Source organism: Tympanuchus pallidicinctus, unplaced genomic scaffold (assembly GCF_026119805.1).
Source record: "Tympanuchus pallidicinctus isolate F22 unplaced genomic scaffold, pur_lepc_1.0 scaffold3, whole genome shotgun sequence".
In the NCBI taxonomy this organism is placed as follows: domain Eukaryota; kingdom Metazoa; phylum Chordata; class Aves; order Galliformes; family Phasianidae; genus Tympanuchus; species Tympanuchus pallidicinctus.
The window spans coordinates 22075031-22088911 of record NW_026294747.1 but is presented as its reverse complement, the minus strand read 5'-3'; the positions used below and the strand labels follow the sequence as shown (position 1 = coordinate 22088911).

The following is a 13881-nucleotide window of genomic DNA, read 5'->3' as shown; positions in this document are numbered from 1 at the left end:
GAAAGCGAGCAGCAAATCTGACAACCACCTGTAGAAAGCCTGGGAGAATGGTCTTAAATCATAACTGTTTCTCAAATCAAAATTGTTTCAATATGGCACATATAATTGCATGCACAACATAAATACACTGAATACTTGATTCAAGTTCACACACCAGACAGACATAGCCCAAAGGCCAAGGAATCTGACAACTTTTTTCCTTCTCAGAAGAAATCAGAACTTGTACACTTCAGATGAAGGTACACAAGCTGGCATGCTCCTGCATGCAGATTCACTCCAGTTGAGCACCAGAGGCCAATAGCCAGCTGTTTTCACAGTTGCTTGAGCACGGGTTCTTCGTGAGGACAAAAAAACAACTAAGAGGTGTAAACTGGGACATCATATCTTTCACTAAGGCTTTTCCTGCAGTTCTCCTTCTTTACTGAAACGCTGTATCTGAGCACCAATGTCACTTCTAATTTCTGGCAGCTGGCAGGAACCATGACACCACCTGACACCCCCAGGTAGGAAAATGAAGCTTTAACGCTTGGCCCTGCCGCACCCAAGAGAGACAAAATATACCCACTGATGAGCAGAGCTGTAACTTCCAGTATGCCACACAGTACAAAAAGAACTGCAGCTGGTAATGAAAACAAATGGCTCTGGCCGCTAAGTACTGGAGGATGGAGATGAGCCCAATAAATCTTGTGATACCACTTTGTTACTTAGTGGCAAGGCTTTGGTCTCCCCAGCACCCAGGACTATCTGTAAGAGGTTACTGGATCAATTAATGGGTTCCGATCGATGAAATTACTGCCACGGTCAGCACCCGCCTAGACCAGTTAGCTCTGATTTCCAACTGCACCTTCCTGGAATTTAACACCCATGGACATCAAGCCTACCGCTTACAATTAAAAAGAAAACAGGTAAAACAGACATCATAGTGTCAACGTTCTCTCATGTAAATCAATGTTAAGTCTGGACTCATGATGGATGCATACGCAATCAGTACAGCCAATATTAAAAATTTTGAAATATAAAAATATCTATTGCAGGGAAGAAATTAAGGAGGAGAGCAATGACACATCTGCGAGTGAAGGAGCAAGCAGACTGCATAAGTGAGATTACAAATAAAGAGGCCTGAACAAAGTAGATCAAGCTTTAATGCGGCAGTTTAGATCACAACCCACAGAAGGCACACCACTTTCCAACCAACATCACGTACAAGACAAAAAGACAACAGAGAGAGCAATGAGAAACCTGTCAGGAACTAGAGGCTCCTACATTGCCAGAAACTTACCAAGACAACCATACTTTCTAATCTGAGAAACTGCCATCTTCTCCTGCAACCTGGACGCCCTTGCACCTCTCAGCACCTGGAGCCACACAAGGCAACAGCTACTACCACCGTGCCTATTCATTTCTGCAGGCAGAGCTGTCAGATACTGTTTTCTCCAGTCTTTCAGGCCAGAGGACTCAGCTGCACGCAGGTTACCAGACAGTCTGCACAGCTAGTTAGCACACAAACTGAACCACCTGCGACAGTTTGCTCAACTACCAGAACCTGAGTTTATCCATTAACAGGTATAATAGGAAGAACAGATTAAAGAGTAAGAGAGGTGCTCATTTTGGAATCAGCGCAGTTTAGAACAAAAAAGGAGACGGGAAAATTCCCAATTGCTTTATGGTACCACACATGCCAAGGGAAGACTAATCAGCCGTAGCTTAACAGCTTATTTGGGTAAAAGACTGAGGTATTCTGAACAGAAGCAAAATTCTCAGCTAAAACACTGTGCGGGCCTGCTTTTGGAAGCCATACTGCATCTCAACAGCCTTATCCATTTCAGCCAAAAAAATGAAACCTTTCAATTCTCTATCATTAGACCCAGAGGCAAAAACCTTGGGGAAGAGCATCCCTGTGTAATGTCTATACACACAGTCTGCATAGCTCCACAGTAAAGTAAGCCTTTCTTTGGTTTTATGGAATCAAATAGATTTGAATTCAGAGGGGGAAAAAATATATGGTAAGTTTCTAACTAAAGCCATCAGCATTCTGCACTAATGCACCCACTACAAAGAGGGAATACATTTTCACCATTTACTGCCAGCTTCAGAGTGAAAACAATTTTGATGTGTCCCAGCTCCTAAAGTTCAGAATGTAACTGATCGAGAAGTTGACTAAGCTTGAAATCTCACGTTTGCAACATATTTATATTGTATGTTTGGCAACAGGCACAGCCAAGCTCTTTGCAAAACTGAGTGAATAAACTCTTACCTTACATTTGTAAAGAACTGAGGCCAACACTCCATTTTAAAGAATGAAAACTGATTCAAATCAGTTTCAAAAGCAGGTAATTTTTTATTAACTTAATTTTTATTAACTTGAAGAAATTTTACTACTAGCCACGTGAAGTTGTAACTCTCAGAAACATTTCATACTATTTCTTCTTCACAGGAAACCACTGGCGTTGCTGTGGGAACATTAACTTGGGAATATTTTGATTTCTGATTTCATTTGAGTTTTTGAACAAATCTAAGCATTCCATTGCAAAGGAGTTCTTCCTAAGCCTCCACTCAGGCTCTCTGAAAGTTTCACATTTGTCTTCATTTGATAAACTTTGGTTTTTTCTTCTTTTTTTACAGCATTTCAATATCTTCATATAGCATGTCACGTATAAAAACCACTGTAAATAATGGAGAAACGCGAGTTCTTCTGCATTAATTAACAGCCTAACACTGCCAAAATCACCCCCAAACACATCAATACATTTGCAGGGCATCATGGAACATTTTTCTAAGTATCACTCTCAAATGCAGCACTACGCTTAAACTGAACTTCTCTCTGCCTAAGGCACCGCAGTGTCCGTTCTTAGCTAAAGTTACGTAAGTAGATCAAGAGACTTCTTTCCTGCTGATTTCAGTAGCCTTCTACTGCACAAAGCATGCCTGTAACTTTTTTGGGGACCCCGAAATACCCCACCCTGACTGCTAACCTTTGTGTTTAACGCTCAAGGACACCTGTACCAAGGCAGCTTCACTTGCTCCTCTCTACTCAAGGCCCCAGAAACACTCCCTGCTGCAAAGGCTGGATCACTCACTGCCAGACCTTTATGAAGGGCTGGGAAGGAAGAAGTTCCAAGGATCAAGGCTGCCCCTGTGCTTTGCCAAGAATTGGAAAGACTCAGCCCTTGCTTGTAGTTTCATGCACATATTTTCAGACATTCTTCACTTACATCTCCATCCATTTTTTCCATTCACTTTTCCTGGAAGGCACAGCATGACATCAGCTGCTTTCCACTGCTAACAGGAACTTTGTGACACAGCAAGTGCTACAAATACCATTCTGGCTGCATGAGGTCACCAAAAAGACACAAAACCCACTAATATCTTGCCAGGTTCTCTGAGTTTCTCTGCCTCACATTTAGATTCTACAGGTACTTCATACTTCCGGAATCAAAACCACACAAAGCAAACAACACGGCACACTGTCTTCTCTTTATCCTTACATTAGAAGTTACCTATTTCTTCCCCAAAAAGAAGAGCAGGATTCTCTGCATATCAACACCAAACATGGCATGTATCAGATATGCATGCATAATGAAGTGTGTTTGGAGAACACCTAGTACCTCTCTGCCTAGGACCAAATATATTTGCTATATGCAAACAATTCTTAATTAAACTTTTCAGGTTGTGTTTCCAGAGAAGACTAGCTATAAGGTCTCCAAAAAGATGAGATAAAAACGTGGAGAAAATGCACATGTACCATTCAAGATAATCCTACTGCAGACCCAATGTAAGCCATTCCTTTTGACATTAGAACAGAGCATAACTTTTCCCTCCCCAGCTATCTTTCCCTACCTGTGTATAATGAGCCCAGGGAAGGAAGTGATCCAGGTCTGATCTAGCCTACCAACAACAGGAAACCAGCAGTTTTAATCCAGCCATCTTTCCAGCTTCAACTCACTGCACAACCTCACAAAAGCTCCAGGCAGCATAAAGGAAAGGGGAAACATTTGAAAGATGAAACAAGCTTCTTTCCAGAGCAATACCAGCATGTGCTCATTCAGATGACTCATGGATTTGCACTATCAGACTTAGGTGCTGAGTTTGTCAGAATTAATTCTCTTCTCATAAACCATTTTTAGTTTTAAAGGTCCCAAATGATGAGGGTTCCACTATTTCCATTACTAACACACTAAGGTTTGTGCATGTTCTTCTATACAATTACCTTCACCTTCCAGCTCTGCACCCATGAACCATTTCCATTATTTAAAGATGTCTGCCCCTTCCTTAACAGTATAATTCAGCTTTTTAAATCAAAAGTAGATCCTTAGCAACCTTGTCTTATCAGCTTTTGCTTAAATTACTTATCAACCTTACCTCTTCTCTTCAAGTTTAACGCCTCTGTTTCAACAGCCTTTACAAATATAGCTAACTTCATTCTGGGCTGAATTCCAAATTCCCACAATCTTCCCACATATCCACCCCTGACATAACATTATTCTTCAACTGCACAATTATGATGCCAAAAAAAAGTCAGCACAGAATGAAAGCAATAAACATTTAAAAGAAATTAAAAAGAAAAACAAAACCCTCCTGCTATAGAATTTCTGGACCTACAAAGAATGTCAGATAAAAGTTAATTTCTTACTTGTCTCCAACCCTGATGTAACTGTTTTTACAAACAGCATAACAACGCAGTCAATCCAGAATGGATTAACAGGTATTATCCCCTAAACTCCAGCATATACACCAAGTAGGATTTCCTGCCCTTACGCATCTGAAGCATCATATTTTGCTCCACAAACCACTGGAATTCCTGGAAATGGGCAGTGTGCAAAGTCTCTCTTTTTGCACTGGCTGGCAACAGGTACGCAATAAATTTGTTACACAGCTCAAAGCGTCTGCCTCCCAAGAAACACAACTGACTGCTTTGTTTGGACTAAACAATGTCACTGTCTTAAGCATCGTTAAGAAGATTTTCACAAAATGGAGACTTAATGCCATTCTAAAGCCTGGCTGTATCTACTCAATGCACTTGGCAAACATGCATTTCTACGGTGTTCTATCTATTTGTCATTACGCCTTTCACAGAACAGATAAACAGTTTTTGAGTTCGCAATAGCCTACTTCCAAGTGTTGGTTGAAACTGCCTAATCACATGCCTGCTACAAGACTACAGGCAAAAATTAAGTATGGTTATTGGAGAACACTTCAAAATAGAAGAATTGCACAATCTTGATTGTTGGCATTGAATAGTACCAACATTTGCTTTTGATTGTTACTGTAAACTTAGAAACAGTTTATATTGCTTGTGCCACTTTGTTCTGGCTAGCACAAACCAGAGGATGTCAGCTGGGGAGTCAGGAAGAGAAGCAGGAAAAAAGACAGAGAGCTTTAAGAGGATGTGACAATGCTGGAACATATAAGAATGCTTAAGAAAGCATGCTTAATATCCTAGAAATCCAAACGTTCATGAATTCCACAGGTTCGCCTGATGAAGTTGAGGAAACTACCACGGTGTATCACTATTACACAAAGAATGATCCAAAAGCAGTCACACAGCATATAGATGCTTGAGCTCATGCATGACACATCCCTCTGCCACACATCAACCACAGCTCCCTGCCTGCACACACTGTGGGACTCAGGCATTGCCAGACAGCTGAGAACCCACCATTCATCTCCAGGATTTCCTCATTCCAAATTCGAGGTACACACAGCTTTCTCAGCAGGAAATATGCTGAAGACACTGCAGTGGTAGGAAAGAAAAAATAATTCCGGTTGATTTTCTGAAGCACTGTTCTCAAAAAAGATTTTAAGATGATACTTCTACTTTACAAGTAAAACAATGTTTTCTTCACTCATATTCCAAAAGCAGATTTCACTTTGCATAGATAATCAAAGGGCATGAGAAACTGGAAGTGGACAGCATCCCCTAAAAGACAGAAAAAAAAGTACTTGTATCCTATTTCCCATTCCCCCCTTCTTGATTTCTTGCCAATGTTAACGGCGGATCCAGTTACTGCCACTATTTTGAGCACCCTTCCACTACTGTATCAACAGTTTACTACAGTTCAAGCAGCCAATAGACTGCCCTCACTATTTGTTCACCTGATCTACCGCTTAAGAAAACCACTGTGAATAGCCCTCCCACTGCCTGCAGAGCCTTAAAACAAAGTTTATGCAAATCAACAGCCAAGGAAGTACCAAGAACAAGCTTCCAGCTCTTCCTAATAAGGTATTTCCTACAACTCCATCCCCTCAACACCAACTCCTTATTCTACGCTAGGCAGGCCAAGGTCTGGCTCTTCATTAATCCCTCCTGCCCTTAACAAGCAAAGGCAGGATCATGTTTTCATTAATCTTCATGGCAGACATGGACAACAGACCTTCTAAGGCAACAATCAGACCGTGGCTGACCACTCCCCGAAGCAGGCAAGGATATTAACCCCCCCCCAGAAGACAGCAGCTTGCAGTGACGTTGTTGGTGCTGCTGCCACTCACCACATACTCTTCCTGTAAGACAACTGCTTTCCCTCCTCCACTCCCAGTCAACTACATTCCCAGCTTGGACAAATTGCATTTTACATTAAAGAAAAACAAAGCATCCACAAACAGATCACCTTTCACTCGGAATGCCAGTCCTCCCCAGACGCAGACAGACAGACAGACTGTGACCCTGGCTCTCAATTCCGCTCAGCAAATGCCGCACACACACACAAGGCCGGCCACACCGCCTAGCTAGCTGCTGCTGCTGTACAAATATAGAAAGTGGAACAAGCATTTCAGCAGAAGGGATTCTGCTCGGCTCTCCAGGAGGGAGGAGCAGGGAGCTGAACTGGCCCAAGCGCTTTACCCATACATGGTCTCCGACAGAGCCCGTAGCTAAGACAAGCTCCTCCACACACGCACACTCCCGTTCACATCATGCTGTGTAGGGGAAGAAAAGATTGAAGTGTACAAACTTAAAGGAGTCGTCACTGTTTAGAAATGAGTCCAAGTTCATTTTACTGAAAGTCCACCTCGGCAACACAGAAACTACCAATGCTCTTCTCCACCCAATAGAATTTGGCAGCAACTTGGAAGAGAGACAAAAACCTCCCTTCCAGGGAATCCCCACGTCTACCAGCATTTCAAGAACTACTAAACTGGCCAGGTCTGCCTTGTTGGTTTTGGAAGCACACACACGCGTGGCATTTTTCACCCAAAACCTAACTACAGCAGTCTTTTTGAACCTTTTCTTCCTGTGCTGCTGCCCGTTTCTTCTATTTAGCATATCACATATTTCACACGGAGGTAAGTAACTAAGTTAGAAATTCTAGCAGAAAAGTTTTCTCATCTGAGTAAGTGTAAGCTATAACTTTCAGCTACACTAGGAACGTAGTACCACAGAACCAGAAATGCACTCACACAAACTTCCGTGCAGCCAAAACCCCTGAAGTAAATATGCAATCCCTTCTCCAAAGACCTTACACATGGATCATTCCCACCAGTAAAGCCTAACAGCTCTTTTGACTGTGCAAGGATTCTTCACTGTTCCACTCAGGAATCATGCTAAGCACTCTGCAGTCGTAACACAAAGACAGGCAAGACAATACAAGAAAGAAATGCAATTCTTTGCTTAGTCAAGTTTTCACAAGACTTTTTTTTTTAATTATTATTTAGAAGCTTAAATAGAAAACAGGAATTTGTGGACGGTAAATAAAGAGCAGGTACAGGTGAGGTGGCAGGAAGATTTTAAGACAGTGATCCAGAAGGGAATCTAGCACTATCAATGAGAGAAGAGTTTCCTTCACACTGTTTTACCTACAGGAACCCAGAGATGACATTCAAAACATTTCTGTTCTTGAAAGATCATTACTTTGTTGCTTTCCCACAGGAAGAAGCATTCAAAGCTTTACCTTGTAAAATGTTTGCAGGTATTAGGATGCTTGGTATCCATCCTGCAAATCTCTATAGTAAGTTAAGCATGATGCTATCACTTTTGTACGTAGCCTTGGACAATGCCAGATACTTCCGTTACAGACTTCATAAATAACCATATCCTCTGGTTTGGGAAAACAGGCACAAATCTTCAGTTGGAAAGCCAACTGATTCTGAAGGATCTGTGGATATCACAGATATACATATGCTGCAATCGCTCTTGAACCACGGTTTGAGTAAAAAGTAGCAAAGAATATTTATGGATGCAGTGAAAAACTGAATTCTAAATCAGATGTTTGAAGAATGACGGATTTACTTTGACATGTGTAATGCTGAAATCTAGCAAATAAGAACCACATTATTATTATGAAAAGCATAGTGCAAAACTGCCTGCAGACAGAAGTGAAAGCTACTGCAAAGACCTATTTTCTGAAAATCTTGAATTAATTTCAAGCAAAAACAATATAAGCCATTCTGGAACTTCAGCTGAGTTTTTCCAATAATCAAGAAAGAAATTGGTTCTGAGAGAACACATAGCGTGCAACTGCAGAGAAACATTTCTCTGCAAAGGGAAGCCTGCTATGTACCAGCAGGACACCGTGCCCACTCAGCAACCACTCACCCTCTCATTCACATCCTCACTTAAGACCTCCTCAAGATGTGCTGCTGAAAGGACAAAGAGCCCAAAGTGCCGACTCATTTGCCTACAACATCTAAACCAGCTATTCCAAATTACATTTACAACTAATTATAACCAACATGTGTAATCTAACAGGTAATTCTAAGACCACTTTGTATCATCTAGTCTAAAGATATCACATCAAGTCAATTTGTTAAATTAGTTCTAAGTCTACAGCAGTACAGACTGGCAACCAAAATGCGCAGGTTGCCACTAGCACTCTGCCTCTAGCAGGATAGCCAGTAAAACGGCCAGTGCAAATTAAAAATCAGACCACAACATACTGAGAAGACTGAAGACAGTATGACAACGTGTGCACATGGGACAGAGAAGACAGCTCACGGACCATGATTCTAGTTCTGAGATAAAGCTTTCATAAAGTAAATAAACTCACACAAACTACCTACAAAACAGAAATTCTTTTCTGAGTTTAATGAAGTCTCCTGCTCAGCTTGGGGTCTTCATTACTTGCTCCTCACTGTTGCTGGCTGAATTCAGGGTGAATGGAGACTAACGTTCTTTCTTCTGCAACACATGCAGCTAAAATGGCTGAAAGTTCCATGCTTATCAAGATGCCAGAAAGACTTTCTTTACCTGAGATGACAACCATGCCTCATTACATTGCTGTCATAAACAAACACACCTGCTGTCTATCACAGTTCAGAGCTGTGAGCTATTCAATGCTACAGCAAGTCTTTGCAGATTTATCTGCCCTATGGCTTTAAAGCAGTTTACATTTTCTCCTTTGTCCTCCCCAGATCTCCTGCCCCTAATGTATATTTCAGCTTTACATGCTTGGATCGAGTGTGAACAAGATGATGTTTAAATGACATCCGGGAATTCCTGGAAGTGCAAATGCTGAAATGCTCTTTTTTCACTGTTATGCCCCAAACATAAAGCATCTTGGCAGGACAACCAAGTGGAGACAGAAGAGGTGCTATCTGGCATTTTTCCATGTAACACAGGCAGTCCTGTGTCAAGATGAAGTACATTAAGACTGCTAGATACTACTTCTGCATCTCAAAAAAAAAAGGGCAATAGGATAACAATTCAAGATATTGTGTTGCAAACCCTCAAGAGAAATATCATTAGAGGGCCCACACAACTTTTCTTAATTTACAACTCCCATTCCAATAAACAATTCAGTATTTTATTTTGCTTTGATTTATACTGCTGTGTTTTGTGGTTGTTTTTTTTTTTTTTTCCTCACCAAATAACTGACCAATGGATTAAAATGGCACTTCTCACATAAGGGCAATTACTAAGGCAACAAATATTTGCAAAACTCCTGGGGAATGGTAAACTAGAAGACAAGAAGCAATATTGAAAATGCCTAGATTGTAGTAAAGCATTAAGAAACTCAGGTCAAGTCTGATAAACAAGAATGCTGAACCATATCTGAGAACACTGGACTATTGCAGCTGCTTCAATAGCAAATCTCACATTATCCCTACTTAATGCTTCTGCTGGTACGTAGAGGTGCAGGCAGGTCCTGATGCAGATATATAAATTCTGCCTGTACCCAGAGGTCTCCTCATCAGCAGCGATGCAACAGGACATAAAGCTGCTGGATGTATGCTGCACCCACCTTCCCATTTCCTATAACAAAGTAAAGGTGTAAGGATTTTTAAACATGGGCCACAGCAATGTTATTTCCAGTAAAGCTGCCTCTTATAGACCTGCATACAGATAACTCACATTACAGAGCTCCCAAGAATACAGCCAAGGGGAATGAAGCAGAAAAAAAGTTGATTGTGGACACGTGGTGCCAAGTCACTGCAGTGTTTTAATCTAGCTGATGAGCTATGCTATAAAAAAAAGCAATAAAAAAGACAGCTAAAGGCACTAGGAGGTTATTCAGCAATTATTGTGACTGCTAGTTCAAAGATTTAAGCCTGAAGTAACAGACAAATACAAGCAAAAAACAAAAAATAAAACAAATCAAGATGCTCAGGAAGGCCAAGCTCTCGCAGATCAGAAGCAAAGCATGTTTTAAGGTGAATATCCCCATCAAGTTTTTTCTAGATCAAGTGAGCTCCTGTCGAAACACACCCCAGGAGCACACTGAAGCGGTATGACGGGAGAAAGCTGCAGCGTTTGAAAAATGCACCCACGACTTCTGGCAGAAAGAATGTCCGTGCCTTGAAGGTGAGCACGTCCGAGCCACGACTCCTCGGGAATTCGAAGGAGTAAAGGTTCCATGCTTTATTATAACACAGCCTCCCTACTTCCTCCTCGTAAACAGTCCTATAAAAATCTCACGCTCTTATTAACCTTTATTGCTCCGACACGCGTTTACCATCCAGTTTACGTTCGGCTTCTCCTGCTTTTTATATTTTGCTCCAACGGCGTCCACCACCACTCCCAACGCCTGAGGCTGCACAACTCGCACGGCGATAACCTCCAGCCCCGTACTCACCCCCACCTAACCAGCCTCCCCCCTCACCAGCCCCAGAGCACGAACCCGCTCCCGGCACAGCTCCGGCCCCGCTCGGCAGGGCCCCGCGCCGCCGCCCGGTCGCGCCGCCGCTCTCCCGCCCCCCACCGGCGGCGCCGCCCCGGGCCGCACTCGCAACCGCACTCGCAGCCGCAGCGCCCCCCGCCGCCGCCCCGCGGCCCGAGGCGCTGTCACCGCTCGGATCGCGGCCGACGGCCTCCCCAGGCCCGGAGCGCGGCGAGGCAGCCAGAACCCCGGGGCGCAGCGCGGAAGGAGGCAGCTGGCGGCCCCCGCGGCCCCAATCCTCTGTACGGTGCGGGAAAGCGCGCGGGGGGGAGGGAGGCGCGCCGCGGAGGCCGCCGCCGCGGCCCGGGTGGGCTGGGGACCGAGCGCCCGGGGAGCGGGGCGGGAAGGCGGCCGTTACCTGCGCGAGGCGGGTCGCGCTCTCCGCGGGCTCTGCGCCGCTCCTGCCCGGCCCGGCCCGAGCTCCTCCTGCCGGCCGCCGCCCTCACCTGCCCCCGGAGACCCACCCGCAGCCGCTCGGCTCCCTGCGCCGCCTCGGGCCGGCTTCGCAAGATGGCGGCGCTTCCGGGAGAGACCACGCCGGGCGCGAGGCGGGGGGAAGCTGGAGCCGGCCGCTTCCCTCAGCATTGGGACGGACCTTCCGTGCTCCGCGCAGCCACCGCCGCGCTCCCCCGTGCGCTCCCCGGCGGTGCGCCCAACCACCCGCCCGCCCGGCCGCGATGGGGGTGGCGGCAGCTCTGGGCGCTGGGGCGGCGCGGTTGCTCTTCTACCCGACGCTGCTGTACACGGCGCTGCGGGCGCAGCTGCCCGCCTCCCGCCGGCCCTGGTTCCACCGCATCGACCGCGCCGTGCTGCTGGGAGCGCTGCCGCTGCGGGGCCGCAGCCGTAGGGTAAGAGGGCGCGGCGGGGCGGGCCGGAGGAGCCCGGCGGCGCCTGACGGTGGCTGTGCCCGCAGCTGGTGGCCGAGGAGAACGTGCGCGCTGTCCTCACCCTGAACGAGGAGTACGAGACCCGCTTCCTCTGCTGCTCCGCGCAGGTGGGCTCCGCTCGGCCTCGTGGCCGACCGGGGAGCGGGAGGTGGGAGCGGGACGGCGGGCTGGGCGACCCCTCGCCTCTCCGCTCTCCGCCTCGCCGCGCTCACGGCACCGCCGCGTCTCCCTGTCGGTGTCTTGGTAGGCTCCGGGTGTTCTTCCTCGAGGGCACGAACCGGAGTTCGAGCGTGTGAACGTGCCGCTTGTTTCAGGAGTGGGAGGCGCTGGGAGTAGAGCAGCTGCGCCTCGGCACCGTGGATCTCACTGGAGTCCCCACGTTGGAAAACCTGCACAAGGGCGTCGAGTTCATCCTGAAGCACCGCGAGCGCGGTAACAGCGTCTACGTGCACTGCAAGGCGGGGCGCTCCCGCAGCGCCACCGTGGTAGCGGCCTATTTGATCCGAGTAAGGAGAGCTCTCTGCTGAACGGGTTTGTTTTCATAGACTGTGTGCAAGCACAGCCGACCGCTGCTACCCGCGTTTGCTCGAGAAACACCTGAGCAAGCGCTGCTGCATTCGTATTCCATGATTTTAGAGTTTGGAATAGACACTCATTTCAAAAGAGGTAAATAGTGAAGCCCCAAACTCACGCTATTGTCTGCTTTGTAGAACCTGGCAAATGTAGGGTAAACGAACAATCAGCTTAGATTTGCTGAACAGCAGTCAAAGCTTTCTTTGATGATCTCATTTATCTTTGTATCCCTCACTTGCCTGTACTTATGGCACAAATTATTAACGCTGACAAAGATGGCCTGATTTTACTGGAAAGAGAAACTGCTGTTGTGCCAGAGCTCTGAAATGTGTTATATGATGCTGTCTGTAGTGGCTCTGGCAAAGCAGTCATACTTCAAGAAGCTCTTTGGACCACTGAGCCATTAATATACCAAGTTCTGAGCAGGTTTTGAGAGATTCTGAGATTCTTAATTGATTCTAGGTTCACTGAGCAGATAATCGTCTGTTTCTGTTGCTCAGACCTTTTCCTTGGCTGTCTGAAATGGCGAGCCTTTCTACGCTTCTTGGTAAATACAACTCAGGATCAAGGGAAATAGCGCTAGCTTTCTCAGTTCTCTGCAGAGCTAAGTGGGTTGGCACTGAAAACAAAATCCTACATATGGATCCTACTGATGGTGCTGCTGAACACTCCTTGGAAAATCTTTCCATAGTGATGCACTAACTCCTTAAGTACCAGGGTAATAGTAATGTTTTAATAAAACACTACCCTTTCTGTCTGGTGGGACTGGGACATGAAACTATTCACAACACGTAGGAATTCTGAGTGAGATAGTCCCAGGCAGCACCATCCATCCCTCCTTGACTGAGGAACTCATATCATGAAACTGCAGTGAGATTCAGGCCCTTCTGAGGAAGTTTCAAGTAAATAGAAGAGATAAAGATGCCAGTTCTTTAACAGTGCTAACATTGCCTGTAACATCCAAAGGGGGCTCCCTTAACTGGTGAAAGGATGGAATGGATTTTCACTTCCAGGGTTTCTGCCTTTTCAGCTGCATCACTGGAGCCCTCAGGAAGCAATAGAGGCTATTGCCGAGATCCGTCCCCACATCCTTATTCGGCGTAAACAAGTCCAGGTCCTGGAGAGTTTTCACAAGGATGTTACTGCTGGGACAACTGCAGAGTGTCAGTGAGAACTACCAAAATCTCAGACTCAGCTCTTTTAAGTATTGTACTTCTTGACCTCAATAAAGAAATTTTTATATAAATTATGGTAAAAGAGAGTTTGGGCTGTTTCATTATAACTTTTTCTCCATATGGCCACTTTTTTTTTTTTTGAGTGTTACCATTCTCACC

At 45.4% G+C, this 13881-nt stretch overlaps 2 protein-coding genes across 13 annotated transcripts in view; one reads left to right on the top strand and one right to left on the bottom strand.

Annotated features, from left to right (window-relative positions):
- Positions 1 to 11702, bottom strand: part of CELF1 (CUGBP Elav-like family member 1) — a 54131-nt gene extending 42429 nt beyond the window's left edge. For 5 of the 12 annotated variants that reach the window (XM_052695972.1, XM_052695973.1, XM_052695977.1 and 2 more), the window contains exon 1: positions 11446 to 11609. The gene's annotated coding sequence lies outside the window, so the exon portion shown is untranslated. Of the gene's footprint in view, positions 1 to 1279; positions 1360 to 6605; positions 6716 to 11445; positions 11611 to 11682 lie in introns of those variants that run through there. The other 7 variants (XM_052695974.1, XM_052695976.1, XM_052695980.1 and 4 more) reach the window with 5 other exon arrangements.
- Positions 11703 to 11732: 30 nt separating this feature from the next.
- Positions 11733 to 13804, top strand: PTPMT1 (protein tyrosine phosphatase mitochondrial 1). Its single transcript, XM_052695993.1, has 4 exons — positions 11733 to 11935; positions 12001 to 12081; positions 12289 to 12480; positions 13578 to 13804. The coding sequence occupies exons 1-4, from the start codon at positions 11765 to 11767 to the stop codon at positions 13716 to 13718; spliced, it is 585 nt and encodes a 194-aa protein (XP_052551953.1). The 5' UTR covers positions 11733 to 11764; the 3' UTR covers positions 13719 to 13804.
- Positions 13805 to 13881: the final 77 nt, after the last annotated feature.